Below are 20,558 nucleotides of genomic sequence, written 5' to 3'. Positions count from 1 at the left end.
AATAAGCATGAACTACCGTCTGCCTGATCCATCTGGATATGGTCGCAGCAGACGCAGTCAATCCTTTACGAGGTCCTTCTGTAAGAACAAAAAGAGTGTTTGATTTTCCAAAAGACTCAGTGGCCTCCAGGTAAACCCTGATCGCCTGCACCACAGCCAAAGAATGCAATGCCATTTCTTTTGAATGCTTGAGCTTAGGACAAAGTGAAGGTAGCACAATGTCTTCATTCAAATGAAAATCAGAAACCACCTTAGGAAGAAACAACTGATTAGGTCGGAGTACCACTTTATCTCTGTGGACCACCAGATAAGGTGAACGGCAGGACAACGCCCCCATTTCAGATACTCTGCGGGCAGAAGCAATAGCCACCAAAAAGGCAACCTTCTGAGACAAGGCAAGCAGAGGAATCTCCCCAATGTTCTTAAAGGGAGGTTTTTGAAGAATAGAGAATACCAAATTCAGATCCCACGGAGGTAGCGGGGATCGCCTTGGGGAAGCCATATAGCAGACCCCCTGAATAAAAGTGCGAATCAGGGCATGCGTAGCTAAAGGGCGTTTGAAAAACGCAGCCAGAGCCGACACTTGGTCTTTGATAGTGACCAAAGCCAATGACTGTTCAACACCTTTTTGAAGAAAAATCAAAACCCTAGCCACCGAGAACAAGCGAAGGTGCACTTTCAATGATTCACACCATGAAATGTACGATTTTAACGTACGATGATAGATCTTCCTGGTTGTGTAAAATGAAAGTGTGCTTATTCTGTGTGAGTAAGATTCACATACAAGTGAATTGTGCAATGAATAAATGTGATGAAAACCACATACAATTTTTTCAAATAATTGGCTCTAAAGGGCCATGCAAAATAATGAACAGTGCAAAAACAAATGAACATAAAATGGTGCACTTAATTAAATGGTATAACAGTTCATAACAAAAAAAGATTCCTCTTGCTGAAGTGTAAATGAGGAGATCAACCACAACCCGTGAAGTAAAAAATCCTAATGTACAAAAGAAGATGTGAAGAGAATTCAGGTGTCCCTCCACCAGGTGAAATTCCTCCTTACCTGACGGAAGAAGGTAAGTGCTATACAGGTGATCCAAATATCCACAACGTTATATTCTTGGCTTAAAACACCTTCAAACGTGAACAACCTCCAGTGTAACACAAACAAGCTTAGCCTCTTACCGGATTTTAACTGCAAACAGGCTCAACAATCACTATGATATGACTGAAAAGCGACACTCTCTCCTCTCCCAAGGCAGACAGATGGCTTGACAGTTCCACAGTGGGCTCCGATTAGCATAAAAAACATAAGGAGGCTAATAGTGTATTACCCTTGGTGTAATTTATTAAATATACAAGTTGCACTTACATGGATTAAATATAACGCAAGTGGTACAGATCGTATAGCGGAGAAGTTTCTTGTGAGACTCGCGTTTTTGTTATGAACCGTTATACCATTTAATTAAGTGCACCATTTTATGTTCATTTGTTTTTGCACTGTTCATTATTTTGCATGGCCCTTTAGAGCCAATTATTTGAAAAAATTGTATGTGGTTTTCATCACATTTATTCATTGCACAATTCACTTGTATGTGAATCTTACTCACACAGAATAAGCGCACTTTCATTTTACACATTTATATGTATTTTTCAGTTGCAGCTATTCATCTATCAGCACACCCTTTTTTCTCTAAATACATAAGATCTTCCTGGTTGTCGACTTCCTGGCCTTCAGTAGTGTAGGAATCACTGAATCCTCAATCCTTCAATACCTGGCTTTCAACAGCCACGCCATTAAAGCCAGTGACTGTAAAGCAGGATCGAAGATCGGTCCTTGAGACAGCAGATCTTCCCTGAGAGGAAGTCTCCAGGGAGCATCGGCAAGCAACCTTATCAGGTCTGCGTACCAAGACCGGCAAGGCCAGTCTGGGGCCACCAAAATGACCGTAACCCCTTCCACTTCTATCCTGTGGAGAAGCCTCGGCAGAAGTTTTAGGGGAGGGAATGCATAAATCAGCCGATACTGACTCCAAGGAGCCACCAGTGCGTCTGAGACCTGGCTACTGTTTCTATGCATATACATTTTAATTTCACGTATATATTCCAGCATTTGTATTGCACTTGCATGATCAATGTATGCCACTGTATATTACTAATGATGCCACAGAAGTGGGTGGGGTGGTGCTCCAGTCACTCCCCCCGGGGGAGGGACACTCCCACTTGGGGGTAGTGGCTGGGTCACTACCTCACTACTTAAATCAAAGAGACAGTCATGACACAGTGGCTCTGAGGAAGAGGCTATGCCTCGAAACGCGTCAGTCATCTCATCGGTCATGGACGATTATATGGACTAAACACGGACAATTGAGCAAATCAGCTTGACACGCCTTATGTTTATCTACGTCTGTGAGTAGCCATTTTTTAATGTTACATAAATAAAGCCTTTTATTGAGGATAATGCGCTAGGTCGGTGCGCCCTTTTTTTGTTCTTTTTGCTTGTAGTACCGGTGGACGACCCCAGTCCGTTAAGGGCAGCCAGACAGTAGCCATCTAAGAAGCCATTTGTCAGTCCCGTGAAGAGTGTGGTTGAGGGGCTTGGATACCAAGCGCAGGAGAAGGGTGGTTTCACCTTATTGTTTTTTGGACCTGGCTACGAACCTCTGAACCTTCTTGTTGAGTCGAGAAGCAAACAGGTCGACGTTGGGTGTCCCCCACTGGACACACAGGAGATGAAAAAACTTCAGAGTGTAGGGACCACTCCCCCTGATCCAACACCTGACGACTCAGGTAATCCGCCTGTCAGTTCTCCACACCTGCAATGTGCACAGCAGAGAGGGTTGGAACAAACTTTTCAGCCCAAATTAGGATCTCAGCCACCAAGACATTCTTGGTGCCCCCATGATGATTGATGTAAGCTACGGCCGTGGCATTGAATCCAGGACCGGACAATCTTGCAGACGATTTGTCGAGTGGCTCAGGCAAAGTTTTATCGCTCTGAGCTCCAAAATATTTTTTCGAAAGTTTTGGACTCTTCTACTGTCCAGGACCCCTGGGCGCAGAACTGCCCCAGCACTCCTTCCCAGCCTGACAGGCTGGCGTCCATGGTTACCACCTTCCAATACAACGGAAGGAAGGACTTGCCCTGGCGTAGGGCTAACGAGTGAAGCAACCATAGAAAAGCAGTTTTTGTGTTGTGACTCAACCGAACCAAAGCATCCTAGGACTTTGGATCTTTGTTCCATTTGACGAGAATCTCCCTTTGTAAGGGTCTCGTGTGGCACTGAGCAAACGGAACCACCTTGAAGTTTGACACCATCAGACCCAAGGCCCACATGCAAGTCCAGAGAGGACAGATTGCTTGCCAACAGCAAACGGATTGCCCCCCTGCAACTTGTGCAGCTTGTCCAGAGGAAAAAAGACCCTCGCCCTCGCCAAAGCGGAATCCAGAGTCAGGCCCAGATAATCCAGTCTTAAAGAAGGTATGAGGGCAGATTTTTTTGAAATTGATGTTCCAACCAAACTCTTGCAGAGTCTGTACAGTGATCGTCAAATTGCCCAACAGGGCATAATGAGAGTCCGCCCTCAGTGGGAGATCGTCCAGGTATCCCAGTACCGAAATCCACCCGTTGGCGCAGTAATGCCAACACCAGAGCCAGCACCTTGGTAAAGACCCTGGGGGCAGAGGCGAGACCATAGGGTAACGCTACAAAATGATAAATGCTCCTCTCTTACAGCGAAGTGAAGAAAACGCTGGTGTCCAGCGTAGATAGGGACATGTATAGAGGCCAAAAGTCTCCTTGGAGTAGAGACGCCACTTCTGTACCTCGGTTCAACTTGAGGTCCAGAATTGGACGTACATTGCCTTCTTTTCTAGGCACAGTAAACAGGTTTGAAAAGAATCCCTGAAAGCTTTCCCGAGAGGGAACCATCACAATCACCCCTTGCTCCTGCGTGCCGAAGGCATAAAGGGGCCATCGGTGTGCTGAAAAATTAGAGCCCAGTCTATTATGCGGTGGCTCGCCCTTAGAGGATTTCAACAAGGACCCAAATAGACGCCTGATCTGGGGCCTGATCGCAGTCGTGGGTCAGCGGTAAGCTCTATCAGCAGTTCGGACAGCTCAGTTAGGAGCTTGGACAGCTTGACATAGTACACGGACAGCCGCAAGCCGAGGCCTCAATTTTCAGCCCAATTCGGCCACATGAAGCGATCAGTCGGCATCCGCCGGTCAGCTCAGTCAGGCACTTGGACAGCCTGACATGGTACTCGGGACAGCCTGGCATGGTACTTGGACAGCTGCGAGTAGGCCGCAAGTCGCGGCCTCAATTTTTTTGGCCCAATTCAGCCACATGAGGCGCAGACCCGCGGATGAACAATCGCTCCGCCTCAAGCCTATAACCGCTGCAGGGAGCCCAAAAGACATCCCTGCCCAGTCACTAATCCCCAAGGGGCCGGGGAACTTGCTCAAAGACCCCCAGTGCAATCCGGACAGCCCGGTCAGCAACAACCGCATCCATTCCCCCCTTACTGGAGCAAGTGGCAAAGCCAGCTCCTACCTAACCATGGGAGAGGGGGGGTCAAGGATGGGGCCAAAAGACCACCGTGACTGTTAGAGGTGCTGGGGGAATGGAAAGGAACCCGGGGGGTTCAACCATCCCAAGGAGGGGCCCATGTCCACCCTGAGACTGCCAGAGGTTTTGGGGGGACAATCTACTCACCATACCAGGTGGGCGCCACACCAAAACAGAACACCTCCCATCTAGGATGGGGGTGCTGTCAGCCAGGGGGAAGCTGCGACTAAAGGCGTTACAGGTCCACTCGCAGGCTCGTCCCCATCCTTCGGGGCACAGTAGTGGCGAGGCCTAGTTCTGGACTATAACCTGCTCACGCTTGCTGGCTAGGCTGGGAGACCTTAAGGATCTAGATTATCCAGTGCGAAACCACAGCTGGCTGTTCCTTGTAGTTCCTCTGGATCTTGGTCCGTCAGGAACTAACTTGTGTAAAAAATACCAACTAATACAAATTTCCCTGTTAAAAGCCAAGACCGAAGTCCCAGCAGGGAGCTAGGTCCTATTCCTAAAACTAGGCAGAAACAAATGGATTGCTGATAGCAGAGTGTGTCTGCAGGGACAGCCCCATAGGCGTGGTTAAACTTTTTTCCTGCCCAGTGCCTATTCCTGATAGGAGGAGCATAACCCATTGGTCTAAAGAAGATGGAGCTGCGTCTGTCGATGAACGATAGAGAAAAACAGTTTGCATATCACTTGACTTTTACAAAGGGGCAGAGCACCAAAATGTGTATGGCAGCCCACTTTACTCCTTGGCATTGGTTGCAGTAGTGAGGCTGGTACAGGACGCGGTTCATGGCATGGTTTTTTAGTGGGTCCAGCTTTCCATCACCCACCTTATCGATCCATCAGTCCTTGCTTCTATGGAGTGGATGTTCACCCTCTACCTAGGAGCTGCTCTATCCCTTGCCTCAGTGTAAGTTTAGATATGAGTTGTGTAAATAAACTGATACTTTTTACTGATCCAGCACCTTATGAACTTTGTTTCCTTTGCATGGAATTTGACCTTCCAATAAAGATTGAGACCCCTTTTTTTTGTGAAGAATATTTTGTTGTGGTGATAGCCCTGTGGGCTATTTTTTTATTCTTTTAAGAAAATGTAGTTATCACTAATTTTAATAAATCTGTAAAGCAATCAAAAGATCAATTGTGTAGGTTTCCGATATTTTTTCAGATAGCATTAAACAAAATATGTGCTATCCAACAACTAGTAGCAAACAACATTGTAAAAAAAGAGATTATGGTCTCATATCACCTGATATTTCTAAGTTCATAAATGCGGACATTATAATTTGTAACACATACATTACATCACTTCTGATTGCACGCTGTAGCATAGCTACGTACGCAGAAAGTTGTAGTCGGTCGTACCAGAATTTTCATAACTATAGTAACCTCCCTCGTATTCCATATAAGACTAGCATGCAAAAAAACAAAAAAAAAAACAAACGATTGTTCATCCGATTTTCTTATCGTGTGTGCCTAACTTAAAGTGATAATAAAGTCTTGTTTTATTTTGTTTAAAAATAACAAACATGTTATACTTACCTGCTCTGTGCAGTGGGATTGCACAGAGCAGGCTAGATCCTCTTCTCGGGCCACTCGTCAGAGCTCCTGGCCCCTTTCTTTACCGCTGAGTGCCCCCATAGCAAGCAGCTTGCTATGAGGGTACCCGAGGTGAGCTGCTGCTCTGTGTCTATTCAAACATGGAGCCATGGCTTGGCCCCACCCCCTCCCTCTCCTCATTGGCTCACTGACTTAAATTGACAGTGGCGGGAGCCAATGGTGCCTGCTGCCATCTGAGCCAATGAGGAGGGAAAGATAGCCGAGGCTCTCGTGCAACATTGTTGGATTGAGATGGGGCTAAGGTAAGTATTAGGGGGGCTGCTGCACACAGAAGGTTTTTTTTTTTTTATCTTAATGGATAGAATGCATTCAGATAAAAAACCTTCTGCCTTTAGAACCACTTTAAGACTTGATGGAGACAGGTATGTGTGGACCAACCCCCCCCTCCCCCCCCCAAAAAAAGGATTCCTTTTATCCAGACAGTCCTCATTCATAGGAAAATACTGCTGCAAGAGGCAGCTGGTGCGTACAGGCACACTAGGTTATGTATGTGTCTTTTTGGTCCATAAACAGGTGTCTTGCCCTGGTGTCTGATGCAAAGTAAGTGGGACACTGTCTTGTTGAGGAAGGCAGAGAAATCATAGCCAGGAGGCTGAGCTGTTATAGTCTGTGTGGTGACAGACTGAAAAAGAAAAGGAAAAGCACCTTTTCCCTTTTGCATTAGAGCCAGCTTCTGCTCCTTGGAACAGCTTGCCCTAGTGGATAGACTTTTTAACTGATTTAATATCATAATTTCCACATGGAGATTTGAGGTCTATTTACCTGAATGCACCTACTGCCCCCTGTTTTGGTGACAGACTGAATCAGGCCTTATTCTGCACTGTCTCTGTGTGGGGGGCTGCCATCTTGGTAGAGACAGGGCTTTGTTTCTTCACATCAGAACCTTCAGCAAGAAGAATAATAGGCAGCAGAGAAGTGACATCACCAAATCGTACTCAAAACTTCTTTTAACTAGCAGTCAGAGACAGCAGTGCCTTAAAATTCATACTGCAGAAATAGAACCAGGAGGCTGTGGGCACAGAAGTACCTAGGCACACTCACATACCAGGAAACACATTTCTAGTTTTCAGAAGGAAGTCAAGACAAAAAAGGTACATTTTTTTAAAATGTACTGCTCAGGCATAACAATTCTCAATATTCCCTATTACATGGCAAATCTTCAGTTTTTGAATTTAGTTCCACGCAAGGTTTGCCATGATTTACCAAATTTTAAAACTTACACGCACACTTAGCAAAAATAATTTTCACAATAGTCTCTACAAACTGTGTTTCCATATTTAATAACAATATTATTCATAGTGCACAAAGGCATGGATAAAGCTAATTTGTGTCCCTAAAAAAGGTTCTAAAATTGTCACAGAGAAGGAAATAATTCAAGCGCAGTTTTGTCAATAACATTGCAAGAGTAAAAAGTGCAAAAATCTATTAACTTCTTATCCTGTTATTATACCAAACTGCAGAACACTGTCTATTAAAAAAAAAAAAAAAAAAAAAAAAAGGAAATCAGCAGAGCATTTAGACAGAATGTCTCCAACCGGCCACATTATACTCTTCGTGTTATACTCCCAGCACCACAAACTACTGCAGTAACGGGAAAGTATATATACAGTCAAATGTTGCAATGATGCCATCTGTTCCTGGGTTATTTGCTCCTGGTCCCAAATTCCTGGGGGTGCAACATAGAGATGAGTTGGGAGCACCATTTCACTTTATAAACAGTACATAAAAGGCCATGGCAAAACAGGACAGAGAGACAGCCAGATGTAGACGAGAACCGATGACTGCAGCTAGAAAACAAACATAAAAGATGAGTTACATTGGGATACCATGCTTAGTTATTTCAACTGTATTTTCACAACATCCGAATAAAAGTCACTAACAAAAATTTTATTCCATCTGGCAGCTCCTAATACAGTATGAAACTTGTACTGAGAGAAATATACTCACCTCCACTGAAAAAATAGAGCTTGTTACCTGGTTATTAGGCTAGGAATTGGCAGTAATACTTTGAGTCATGCATTAAGAACACGTATGCAGATTTGGCATTTACTTAATAGATACTTGTTCCAGTCAGTACTAAAGCCACAAAATCAAAATGAGGGCCCAGAAATTTTTAGAAGGATGTCAGCAAATGCAGCCTGCATATTAGGCTGGGTTCACACTACGATGTACGATGCCATGGCTTGCTAAATGTGGCAATCAACCCCTGTAAACAAAGTCAGAATACTTGCTGTGCCTGGATTAGGAAAGTTGTGACAACTGACATACAGGGCTGGTGGTAAAAAGGCAAGGGGCTGTTTTTAGAGCAGTTTGACCAGTATCCTATGCGGTGTAGGCTCAGAAGCTGCAATGCATGCGTACTGTGCTTGGGTGCTAAAACTGGCACACCAGACTAGAGGGCTGCATTGGGTTCGGGCTCCCGCGGAACCCAATGCAAATCTTGCAGGAGTGGGTGGTTTTACCTCTGCTGCGGGCGGGAGTGGGTGGTCAAAATTTTTTGCGGAGACCCGCGGGGAACGGTGCAATTCGGTGTAACGTATTTTCCGACGTATAAGACAACTTTTTTGTAATAAAAAAGATGCCCCAAAAATCGGGGGTCGTCTTGTACGCCAGGTACTGTAGCTTCAGCTAGTTACAGAACATCCCTATTAAAAATGTTAGCCCGCTGGATGTGTATACAGAACCTTTGGCAACTTACAGAACGTCCCTGTGCTGTAATACTCTATGTACCACTATGAGCCAATCACGGCAAGCAGTGTATTCTATTAATGCATACAAAGCCTGCTCGGATTGGCTGAGTCAGAGAGGCACGCTTATGCAAACTTTGCCAATCCGAGCAGGCTTTGTATGCAATAATAGAATACGCAGCTTGCCGTGATTGGCTCAGCGTGGTACTTAAGAGTATTACAGCACAGGGACGTTCTGTAAGTAGCCAAAGCTTACTGTATATACATCCAGTGGGCTAAACTATTAATAATAGAGAGGTTCTGTATGTAGCAGAAGCTACAGTACATATTAGGGCACATCCAGCAGCTAAAATATTTAATAGGGACGTGATGGCTTCACTGATGTTATGAAATGGTGTTGCCTCAGAAGAGGGGGTAGTCTTATACAGTGAGTATAGGGCAAAACCGCAGGAGTGGACACAAACCATTGCGGGTGCGGGCGGGAGTGGAACACAAACATTGCGGGTGCGGGCGGTCCTGGTATATACATTCAGCGGGTGCGGGTTTAATAAAACAGTCCTGCGCAGGGCTCTACACCAGACTACCACTTTTTCACTACGTCATTGCTATATGGCGCATTAGGTGAAAACAGCCTAGAAAAATGGCCCAAAGCACAGCTAAGACCATTGGGTGCAAAACTGCCACAAATCACAGGCACTCACCAATCCAGCTGAAGGCCCAACAGGCCCAATCTTTACCCAACACTACTACTGGGATTACATTGTCAGTTGCTAAGGACACATCAACCACCCGCACAGATTTCTGGGTTGCCGACAGGAGTAGAGATAGCAGCAGAGAGGAGAGAGCTGGGAGGAAGTGGGAGCTGTGCTCTCTCCCTCCTGTCTGTATACAGTGCAGTCTGATCTTACTGTGCGGGGTTTGGTTACCGTCCCCTATCTCCTCACCAAACTGCTCTTGTCTTGACAGCTGAAACTGTGTGTAGGAGGCGGTAATCAAACCCTACATGGTCCGATCTGACAATGTTCTCTTTTAACTTCCGAATACAGACAGAAGGGAGAGGAGCTGGAGAGGGGGGGCGAGCACAGTTTACACCTCCTCCCGGTTCCCTCTTCCTTTCTGCTACTGTCACTACTCCTGTAGTGATTATAGGGATATGGTTGAATGAGAAGTTTTGTGCTAGAAGGGGGAAAGAGGAAAAGAATATGTGCAGGGGGGGGGGGGGGGGTCAGGGGATGGGATTTGTGCTAGCAGGAGGGATGCCCTTTACAGACACACACAGGGGCCATCAATTCTCAATGTCATTCCCACGCATCTAGCAAATGCATGTGTTTGCGCCCACTAAAATGCATGGTACCGAAGTACCATGTGTATTGGTGTGGTGCCTTTTAAAAAATTATTCCAGCACCTTTTTTGTGTATTTCACACGCACAAAGCAGCTCATTAAAAAAGGAAGTGCTGGAATGCGCAAAAATGTGAGCAGCTCCTGGTGTGAACGAGCCCTCGGACTAGTGTGCCCTGAAATTATGCACAATTTTAAAGGGTGCCTTGACTGAAAGGTTGAAAAACGCTGCATTAACCCAACACACAAGAACAGCACAATGTAAATAGGCTCCAAATTATGGAAACTCATGCATCATCGCCTTTGTCTTACTACTTTATTAATCAAATGTCCAAAACAAGATTACAGCACAAGAAGAGAATAATCTTAATCTGCAAACTTCCCAGATGAGAAACTGAGCCAGTAGTAAAAAGCAAGGATGAAAGTGATGGCTTCAGAGCTTGCATCCTCAAAAACTTGTTTTCAACATACGTTTCTTTGTCTTTATTCTGAAATCCATCTATAGAAATTTAGAGGTGCAAATAAATGATCTTTGTTTGCTATTGCAACAAATAGACAAACAACAAATGATCATTTCTGAATTACCTGTACTGCCTACAAAAAGCAATTCCAAACATTAATTTTCAATTAGACCTTTGGAAGATAAGGAAGAACATGGTTGGTTGGTAAAGGCAATACAGACAATTCTTCTCTCAGACAGGTAATTAAATGTGGCTTAGTTTAATCATTAATTAGGCAATTTCTTAATGGTAGAATAACTTAGTAACAGAAATTCTGCTTGAATAAGTACTGTGACACTTTCCAGGAATTACCAGTGCTGTAATGTTCACTTACCTTTATAGAAGACTCCCCATACACCTTTCTTTTCAGACAAAAGCCAAGTGCGTAATCGCGGAACCTTCCTGAAATAAGCGCAGGTGCAGATAAAGAGCAAAGAGAAGACCAGAATTCCGTCCAGAGAGTATGCTAACAAGAAAGAAAAATACTCATTTTACTAGAAATCATTAAAACCCCAGCACAAGCTTTGCTCCAGGAAGCATCAGAGAGTGGAGTATTGCAAACTTAGCTACCTATTTAAAACAACAACTGTGGATCTTTTTTTAATAGTTTATTAAAATTTAGAGTTGGCCTTTAAGAGCATATTCAAATTGGAGATTGGGGGGGGGGGGGGTTAGGAAAACATTCAGTGTCTGTATTGTAAAAGGTTCTAATGGGATGTTGTTGTTTTCCCACTGGAGAATCTGCCAGGGGAGGCTATTAAGTGAAAGGCTAAACGTGGTCCAGATGTTGTACACAACATTCTAGTCGGCAGGACATGCCATACTAACTACAGAACAGAGAAATTGTATACTAAGCTTTTCAACCTTGGTGGTTGGGAGATGTTTGACAGGTGCCGAAAGTACCAATTACTAGCAGGTGATGTGCTGAGTTATCTAAAAAGACAACGCAGAACTAGCTCTGCACTTATTGACCAATACTGCAGATCTTTTACTTGAAAATAATATTAACCACTTCTGGCCCGTAAGGTTTTACCCCCTTAATGACCAGGCCATTTTTTGCAATTTGGCACTGCGTGACTTTAACTGGTAATTGCGCAGTCATGCAATGCTGTACGCAAACAAAATTTATGTCCTTTTTTTTCCAACAATTAGAGCTTTCTTTTGTTGAGATTTGATCACCTCTGCGGTTTTTATTTTTTGTGATATAAACGAAAAAAGACCAAAAATCTTGAGAAAAAATTAAATTTTCTACTTTTCCTTATAGAAAATATCCAATAAACTCAATTTTTGTCATACATTTAGGCGAAAATGTATTAAGCTACAGGTCTTTGTTAAAAATAAATAAATAAATAAATCTCAATAAGAGTATATTTATTGGTTAGCATCTATAAACTATAGTGTATATACAGGTCCCTCTCAAAAAATTAGCATATTGTGATAAAGTTCATTATTTTCTGTAATGTACTGATAAACATTAGACTTTCATATATTTTAGATTCATTACACACAACTGAAGTAGTGCAAGCCTTTTATTGTTTTAATATTGATGATTTTGGCATACAGCTCATGAAAAACCAAAATTCCTATCTCAAAAAATTCGCATATTTCATCCGACCAATAAAAAAAAAAGTGTTTTTAATACAAAAAAATCAACCTTCAAATAATTATGTTCAGTTATGCACTCAATACTTGGTCAGGAATCCTTTTGCAGAAATGACTGCTTCAATGCGGCGTGGCATGGAGGCAATCAGCCTGTGGCACTGCTGAGGTGTTATGGAGGCCCAGGATGCTTCGATAGTGACCTTGAGCTCATCCAGAGTGTTGGGTCTTGCGTCTCTCAACTTTCTCTTCACAACATCCCACAGATTCTCTATGGGGTTCAGGTCAGGAGAGTTGGCAGGCCAATTGAGCACAGTAATACCATGGTCAGTAAACCATTTACCAGTGGTTTTGGCACTGTGTGCAGGTGCCAGGTCGTGCTGAAAAATGAAATCTTCATCTCCATAAAGCTTTTCAGCAGATGGAAGCATGAAGTGCTCCAAAATCTCCTGATAGCTAGCTGCATTGACCCTGCCCTTGATAAAACACAGTGGACCAACACCAGCAGCTGACATGGCACCCCAGACCATCACTGACTGTGGGTACTTGACACTGGACTTCAGGCATTTTGGCATTTCCCTCTCCCCAGTCTTTCTCCAGACCAGACTCTGGCACCTTGATTTCCGAATGACATGCAAAATTTGCTTTCATCCGAAAAAAGTACTTTGGACCACTGAGCAACAGTCCAGTGCCGCTTCTCTGTAGCCCAGGTCAGGCGCTTCTGCCGCTGTTTCTGGTTCAAAAGTGGCTTGACCTGGGGAATGCGGCACCTGTAGCCCATTTCCTGCACACGCCTGTACACGGTGGCTCTAGATGTTTCTACTCCAGACTCAGTCCACTGCTTCCACAGGTCCCCCAAGGTCTGGAATCGGTCCTTCTCCACAATCTTCCTCAGGGTCCGGTCACCTCTTCTCGTTGTGCAGCGTTTTCTGCCACACTTTTTCCTTCCCACAGGCTTCCCACTGAGGTGCCTTGTTACAGCACTCTGGGAACAGCCTATTCGTTCAGAAATTTCTTTCTGTGTCTTACCCTCTTGCTTGAGCAGTCAGGTCGGCAGTCTTACCCATGATTGCGGTTTTGAGTAATGAACCAGGCTGGGAGTTTTTAAAAGCCTCAGGAATCTTTTGCAGGTGTTTAGAGTTAATTAGTTGATCCAGATGATTAGGTTAATAGCTCGTTTAGAGAACCTTTTCATGATATGCTAATTTTTTGAGATAGGAATTTTGGTTTTTCATGAGCTGTATGCCAAAATCATCAATATTAAAACAATGAAAGTCTAATGTTTATCAGTACATTACAGAAAATAATGAACTTTATCACAATATGCTAATTTTTTGAGAGGGACCTGTACTGGATTTTCTAGATTGTAAGCTCTAACGAGCAGGGCCCTCTGATTCCTCCTGTATTGAATTGTACTGTAACTGTATTGTCTTCCCCATACTGTAAAGCACTGCGCAAACTGTTGGCGCTATATAAATCCTGTATAATAATAATAATAATTTTACGCAACGTTTTCTTTCTGACTGCCTATCATCTCATTTCTTGAAGTGCTAAAATGGCAGGGCAGTGCAATCCCCCCCCCCCCCCAATTACCCCTTTTTGGAAAGTAGACACCTCAAGGAATTTCCAGAGAGGCATGTTGAGCCCATTGAACATTTAATTTTTTTTTTTACACAAAGTTGTCATTGAAATGATATATTGCTCACGCATGCCATGGGTATATGTGGAATTACACCCCACAATATATTCTGCTGCTTCTCCTGAGTATGGGGATACCCCATATGTGAGACCTTTTGGAAGTCTAGCCGCATACAGGACCCTAAAACCAATCACTGCCTTCAAGTTTTCTAAGGGCATGCAATATTCTTTTTTTTCCTTCAGCCCATAAACATAGCAGATTCCTCCATTCGCATCGATCGATGTGGATGATGAAACCTCTGCCAAGAAAAGTGTTAAAAAATACATGGCGAAGCATGGGGGAGATATGCCCTCTGTGTCCACCCCATCTCCTATTCGCCATGTATGCTCTTATTTTCACTGCGGTGATGATATCACCTCCTACAGCGCTGCAATCTTTGATTACGTATATGAGAGCAGACGCTGCTGTCAGAATAAACAAATCAGTGCTGCAGCTGATGGGCGTACCTGCAAGACAAACAATGGTTAACAATAAAACACAGTAACACTAAAACATTACAGTATAACAGTATTGTATAAAGTACCCTTTACTAATAACCTACTAGTGTGTGGTAGCGACAGAAACAGTCCCCAATGCAGAGACCAGGTTGGCCAGGACAGGGGGGGACAAAAATAGCTGGTGTCACGCCTATATCCACGATTTCTACAGACACAACATCTTCTTTGGGGTGTTCTTTGGGTTGGGGTACCAAGGGGGACATCCAGAAAATGCCTCTCATGCAGCCTGCTCACTGCATCTGGATTGTTAATTTGGGCCACAGCACCTTCTGGATACGGAAGGGCTGTAATGATCTCTTCCTGGAATTTTAGGAAGGATCTACTTCTGCCTGACGCTTTGTATAGCACATAAGCGTTCAGCAGAGCCAATTTTAATAAGTATACAGAAATTTTTTTTCTACCAGCGTCTGGCCTTACGAGCAATTAAGTACAGCGCCATCATCTGGTCGTTGAAGTCCACCCCTCCCATGTTAAGGTTGTATCTGCGTGAAAGGAGGAGAGAACAAAAACATTCCGTGTGTCCCTCCATTTTACTGCAAGCAATTTATTACACTTCAAGCAGGCTCTCTCCCCCCGTCAAAGTCAAGAATGTACAAGCCGTTGGGTGAAGCCCAGGCAATTAGGTCACACGATGCCACATGTGCCAATTCCAAAATCAAAAATGTGACTAAAAAGTGGCACACCTGTGTAATAATTGTCCACGTATAAATGGTACCCCTTTCCGAATAAAAGGGTGACATCAAGTCCCAAACAATCTCGCCACTGCTCCCTATGTAGTCTGGGCAGTTGGGGGACTCCACATTGCTATCTTTTCCCTCCTAAATCCAGAAACTACATGTATAGCCTGTTGCCCTGTCACAGAGCTTATACATCTTGACCCCATATCTGGAACACTTGCTGGAAAGAAACAGTTTGAAAGCAAGGCGGCCAGAAACGCAGGTGCTGGGGATGATCCTGCTAACGCTGCGTTTTGGGAAAACTATACTAAAATATTGGGGACGCTAGTATAGTTCTGATCAGGTCAAAGATATTGATCCGTTCAGACACTATACTAGTAATGGAGGTGTTTAGTGAGCGTGTGTCACTGGCAATCAAAGGGTTAAAATGTATTACTATATATGTGGCGGGCACTCTGACGCTGTCCTGGATTGACGCTAACTAATGTTAATGCTAACTGATGTCACCTGTGACACTAATATAGTGATCAGAAAAAAGATCTGTACACTATAATAGTGACACTGTGACAGGGCAATGAATGGGTTAACTGGGGGTGATCAGGGGGTTAAATCTTTATTAGGGGATACATGGCGGGTACCCTAAACCTATCAGGGACTACCACTAACTGCCTCTCACACTAACTGAAGTCACAAGTGACACTAATACAGTGATCAGTAAATTTATCTGTATACTGTATATAGGGACACTGACAGGGAGTGAAAGGGTTAACTGGGGTTGATCAGGAGGTTAAATGTGTGCCTATGTGTACTGGTTATCAGTGTAATGTTTGTGTACTCACGGTAGATGTTCTCTCTTCTCACACTGGAACCGAAAAGGGCTCCAGGAGAGAAGATTGCATCATATCCTGTGCCTCGGTTTACACAGGCACAGGACGCTCTGCAATTGGCCAGAATCGATCACCAGGTCCAGGCCAAAAATCATTGGCCTGGACCTGATGACTGATCTGTTCTGAATCAGAACATCACAGGGGCACGTGGGCACCCCCCCCCCCATCCCTGCGCGCGACTGACGTACGGGTACGTCGGTTCGCACAGCCGAGCCACCTTGCTGCAGTATAGCTGCGGCGGGCAGTCAGCAACTAGTTAAAAAAATAAAAATTTTACTTTTTACTACTGAACAGTATACATAAAGAAAATATGTGGTAAAACATTATTCATTGCCTTTAGAATGTAAATATTACAAGAGGCTTTAAAACATTAAACATATTCAGGAGCTGGTCAGTCTAGCCCAACAGCAGGCAATTTCAGATATTCAGTTTAATGGCCCCTTTCACACATGGGAGTCCATCGGCGGACTCCGTTTTTCTCAGCGGGGGATCGATCCGCCGATCCCCCGCTGAGCAGGAGGGTGGCAGCTCTGTCTACACGCTGTGTGCGGAGACAGAGCTGTCAGGTCCCCGCTGTTCTCTATGGGGCAATCGGATGGGAACGGACCGTCTGTCCATTCTCATCCGATCTGATGCAGCGCACCTACTGTAAAGCTGTATGTAAGAAAATATTGGAAAACTGTATGTAGCCTCAGATTTAAAGTATACAGCGATGTATTGTAGCAGTGGGATGGGATTTTCTTGTCCCACTCCTCGAACAAGATCGAATCAGGTTGAGCGCTGCTCAACCATTCACAGGGAGATTTGTATACTATGAATGAATACAAGGCTTCCTCTGATTGACTGAATTGAAGATTGTGAGGTCATTTGCGTGCCTCTCTGCCTCATTCAAGCAGTGAATAACCCTTAACACCCTCCCACCCCCTGTATAGACAAATGACAGCGGGCAGGATCCCCTCTCATTTTGGAACAACATTATCAGACGTCACTCCAGTCTCACTGTGGGGGTGCCGTATCCTGGGGACAGGACGCAACCCCGATTTCGGTAAGCAGTCAATAATCTGGCACTTTACCCATGCAACGAGCTGTGTCCAATCACAGCCGATCACACAGAGCTAAAAGCGGAAAAGTGGCCTGGGCAGGAAGGGGGTAAAAGTGCCCAGTATTGAAGCGGTTAAAATAAGCCATCGCTGACCTATGTAGCATTGTAGGCATTGTGTAAATGTCCAAAGTCAGGCCAGAGTCATATTTTTAAGGGTCTTACAGAGCCCCACATTCTAAAGCCGGTGCAGCTATGAACCAAGCGACATGTATATTAAAAAAGAATAGCGCATATTTGATAGTCATTTCTTTTGCATGTGTGCGCTATTCTTTTTTAATATACATGTTGCTTGGTCCATAGCTGCACCGGCTTTAGATATACATGTTCAGGGTTTGCTCCCCCAATTTGTTGCTTGTTTATTATGTATTCGGTCTGACCAGACTTCTGAGGTTGAGCACCCCACCCCCCACACACGCCTGTACTCTATCAGCGTCCACTATCAAGTAGATATAGGAGGAGTCCCTTGTAGTGCATTAGCCCATCTCTCCCAGCAAGGAGTGTTGTCTCCAAGGGTTAGAGAGGCTGGATTCACCCCTTTTTTATGGATAGTGTAGGACCCACTGATAATGGGGTACTTTGACGTAGTGGTGGGCTTGAGCACGATATGGCCATATGGTGGGACCAAATCCACATTAGTACTAATATACCTATGTTGGAATCCTCCTGACATTAATTACAGGTAGGATCATCTCATGTATTCAAAGCATCTAAGTGTGTATAAAAAAAAAAAACGAATAATTTATAAATAAAAGGTAAGGGGTGAAAATATATTCCTGTGTTTTCTTTTTGGTATATTGATATCTTTACCATAAAGTTAACAATTAGTCTACTTTCACATGGTCCGCCTCCGCGCTGCTCATCGGGGATCGATACGCCAATCCCCGCTGAGCAGGCGGATGACAGCTCTGTCTCCGCTCTGTGTGCGGAGAGGGAGCTGTCAGATCCCCGCTGTCCTCTATGGGGGAATCGGATGAGAACGGACCGCCTGTCCTTTCTCATCCAATCCCATCCGCTGGACTGATGGAAAAATAGAATTTTTGTAAGAACTTACCGTAAAATTATTTTCTCTGAGTCCTCTGACAGTCGTGGTATTAGCCTTCACTAATGGGTAATGGCGCACTCTGCAGGAGCAGGCTAGGCAGAAATTATCAGGTTAATACAAAAAAACTTTTGTACCTCAGCACGCCACTAGGGGGCCATCCCACAGCCATTACCAGCAACCCAATCTGATATTACTTCAGTTTCGTAGCAAGCAGTACCGGAAGGCAACAACCCCCAGATCCAAAAACCAGAGGGGTGGGGGCGGCGACTGTCAGAGGACTCAGAGAAAATAGTTTTACGGTAAGTTCTTACAAAAATTCTATTTTCTCTTTCGTCCTCTGAGAGTCGCCACCCGATGGTATTAGCCATCACTAATGGGACGTCCCAAAGCAGTGCAGGTATGAGGGGGTGGGAAAGCAATGCAACCAGATAAGAAGGTAACAAATAACCGGGCCAGTAACAACCTGAGCCCACAGAAAAAACTGAAAACAAACCCAGAAAAAACACCCCAACAAGGAAAGACATTAAAATTAATGTCCCCTCAAACAACTGCCGCACTCAAAACTTTGCGGCCAAAGGAAGCATCCGAAGATGCCAAAAGTCAAGTTTGTAAGACTTTGTGAAAGTGTGCACGGACGACCATGTCGCCGCCTTGTACACCTGAGCCACAGACGCCAGATGACGAAAAGCCCAAGAGGCACTAACAGCTCTCGTAGAATGAGGAACCTGACCCTTGATAGAATAGGCCTGAACAAACGTCTGTCTGATTGATTTAGAAATGGGTCGCCGCGGAGGCGGCCGATCCCTTCCGAGATCCCTCAGGAAGAACAAATAGAGAGTCAGACTGCCGAATCGACTCCGTGGCGGACAGGTAGACCTATACCGCCCGGACCACATCCAGAGAATGCAAGACAAACTCCTTAGGATTCTTGGGCCATGCGTACAGCGATGCAACATGATATCCTCATTAAGGTGGAATAAGAAAACAACCTTGGGAAGAAAAGATTGACTCGGTCGCAGAACCACCTTATCTCTATAAAGTGCTAGATAAGGAGAACGGCAGGACAAGGCCGCTAATTCAGACACTCTGCGAGCCGACGAGATGGCCACCAGAAAGGCCACATTTTGTGACAACACAGACAGAGGAATCTCTCGGATGTTCTCAAAAGGAGATGTTTGTAACACCAACAAAACCAGAGTCAGATCCCAGGGAGGCAAAGGAGCCCTCCTTGGGGGAGCCAAGTGCCGCACCCCTTGAATAAAAGGTGCAGATCAAAGAATGTAAGGCCAATGGTCGATGAAAAAAGATGGCCAAGGCCGACAACTGGCCCTTGACCGTAGTCAGCGCCAGACGCTGATCAACTCATTACTGTAGGAAGGCCAAGACCTTCGCCACCGAGAAGGAACGAGGAAGAAGACCATTTTCCTCGCACCAAGCGATATACGCTATCCAGGCGCGGTGATAAATCTTCCTGGAAGCAGCTTAGCGAGCCTTTAACAAAGTAGGGATGACCGCCTGCGGAAGGCCTCTATCCCTCAGGACCTGGCATTCAACAGCCATGCCGTTAAAGCCAGCGACTGTAAAGCAGGATGGAAGATCGGTTCCCGTGACAAAAGATCGTCTCGCAGCGGAAGCCGCCAGGGAGGATCGACGGCCATCTGGACGATGTCCGCTTACCGAGACCGTCGAGGCCAGTCCGGGGCCACTAGAATTACTGACAACTGTTCCGACGCCACCCTGCGAAGGAACCTTGACAGCAGTTGAATCTGAGGAAAGGCATAGACCAGCCGGTAGCGGTGCCAAGGCCCCACCACGCGTCCGCGGCGTCCGCCAGAGGATCGCGAGTTCTGGCCACAAACCTTTCCACCTTTTGGTGAGACGGGACGCGAACAGATCTACGTCCGGGGTCCCCCACCGGGCGCACAGAAAGTGAAACACCTCCGGATGCAGGGACCATTCCCCCTGATCCAAGGTCTGGCGACTCAGATGAACAGCCGATATCGCCGGTACATGCGATTCGGCCCAAGACAGGATCTCGGCCACTTCCATGGCCGCCCGGGCACTCTTTGTGCCCCCCCTGGTGATTTATGTATGCCACGGCTGTGGCATTGTCCATCTGTATCCGGACCGGACACCCCTGAAGCTGAGATGACCACCGGAATAGGCAAAGCTTTATCGCCCTGAGCACCAGAACATTGATCGGCAGCAAGGTCTCCCCTGCCGACCAGATCCCCTGGGCACAAAGTGTGCCCAGAACTCCTCTCCAGCCCGACAGGCTGGCATCTGTGGTGAAAATCGTCCACAACAGAGGCCGGAAAGACTGGCCCTGTG

At 45.2% G+C, this 20,558-nt stretch overlaps 1 protein-coding gene across 1 annotated transcript in view; it reads right to left on the bottom strand.

Annotated features, from left to right (window-relative positions):
* Positions 1-7,518: 7,518 nt before the first annotated feature.
* TMEM167B (transmembrane protein 167B) overlaps positions 7,519-20,558 on the bottom strand; it is a 28,529-nt gene continuing 15,489 nt past the window's right edge. Inside the window, exons 2-3 of the mRNA XM_082244743.1 lie at positions 11,059-11,190; positions 7,519-7,985 (exon numbers count right to left, since the gene is read on the bottom strand). Coding sequence (XP_082100869.1) covers positions 7,903-7,985; positions 11,059-11,190 — 215 coding nt within the window. The 3' untranslated portion in view covers positions 7,519-7,902. The remainder of the gene's footprint in view (positions 7,986-11,058; positions 11,191-20,558) is intronic.

Source organism: Pelophylax lessonae (assembly GCF_965119305.1).
Source record: "Pelophylax lessonae genome assembly, chromosome: 2".
Taxonomy (NCBI): domain Eukaryota; kingdom Metazoa; phylum Chordata; class Amphibia; order Anura; family Ranidae; genus Pelophylax; species Pelophylax lessonae.
This window is presented reverse-complemented; position numbering and strand designations above follow the sequence as displayed.